The following is an 831-nucleotide window of genomic DNA, read 5'->3' as shown; positions in this document are numbered from 1 at the left end:
GGGCGGCTTCTTCTTCAGCAGCTGTTCGAGATCCCTCCTCTTCAGGAACTCGGCCACACGAAGCAGCGTTTCCCGAGAGGCCTGGAGAGCAGCAGAGACCCAGAGATGGCCCCACAGCCCAGGGCACAGGACCTACATCCCATTGCCAAGGCCTGGAGGAGGCGTCAGCCCAAGAGGCACCGGGGCAGGAGGCAGCCAAGCCCCCTCCCAGAGATCCACCAGCATCACACAAAACCTCACCTCTGCCACGTGCCAGTTCACATCATGACAGTAGAATGAAAGTGGGTACAGGCTCTCATTCACGAATGCCTTCAGGAGCTTTTTTCCCTCATCTACTACCAGTTCTATCACCTTGCAGAAGAGTTGAATGGAGAGCACCTGCACATGGCTGTTGTCCTAGAGGAAACAAAAAGACCTACATCAACTACTCCAGTCCCACCTGGGCAAAGGCCTGAAAATCCACAGGGCACCACGTTTTGGGGAAGCACCCAATGCCTGTGGCTCAGGATGCGGAGCCTTACATGGTTAAAGAGCAGCAGGAGTGCCTCAGCCAGCTTCGGGGCATTGGTGCTGGACACAAGGATGTCTTTATGCAGGAGCACATTCATGAACACAGAGAGGGTCATGCTGATCACCTCTCCATCTGCATCATCTAGCAGATCCAGAAGGCTTGGAGATAGACAGCACATTCTCCTGGCCTGTGTGGAACACAAGGCTGTGCTGGGAAGCCATGGACGGCTGCAGCACCAACACCGGCCTGGCACTGCAAGGCCACCCTGCTGCTGCAGGCAGGGCCCACAGGCCAAAGGCCTGACCCAAAGCACTGGGGCA

The 831-nt window shown here is 56.7% G+C and overlaps 1 protein-coding gene across 1 annotated transcript in view; it reads right to left on the bottom strand.

Moving 5' to 3' along the window:
* LOC115948936 overlaps nt 1-831 on the bottom strand; it is a 5,117-nt gene that overhangs the window by 1,196 nt on the left and 3,090 nt on the right. The window contains exons 5-7 of the mRNA XM_031064812.1: nt 522-693; nt 241-396; nt 5-81 (exon numbers count right to left, since the gene is read on the bottom strand). Coding sequence (XP_030920672.1) covers nt 5-81; nt 241-396; nt 522-693 — 405 coding nt within the window. The remainder of the gene's footprint in view (nt 1-4; nt 82-240; nt 397-521; nt 694-831) is intronic.

This window comes from Geospiza fortis, unplaced genomic scaffold (assembly GCF_000277835.1).
Source record: "Geospiza fortis unplaced genomic scaffold, GeoFor_1.0 scaffold400, whole genome shotgun sequence".
Taxonomy (NCBI): domain Eukaryota; kingdom Metazoa; phylum Chordata; class Aves; order Passeriformes; family Thraupidae; genus Geospiza; species Geospiza fortis.
Note: the sequence above shows the minus strand (reverse complement) of the source record. Positions and strands in the feature narration are given on the sequence as shown.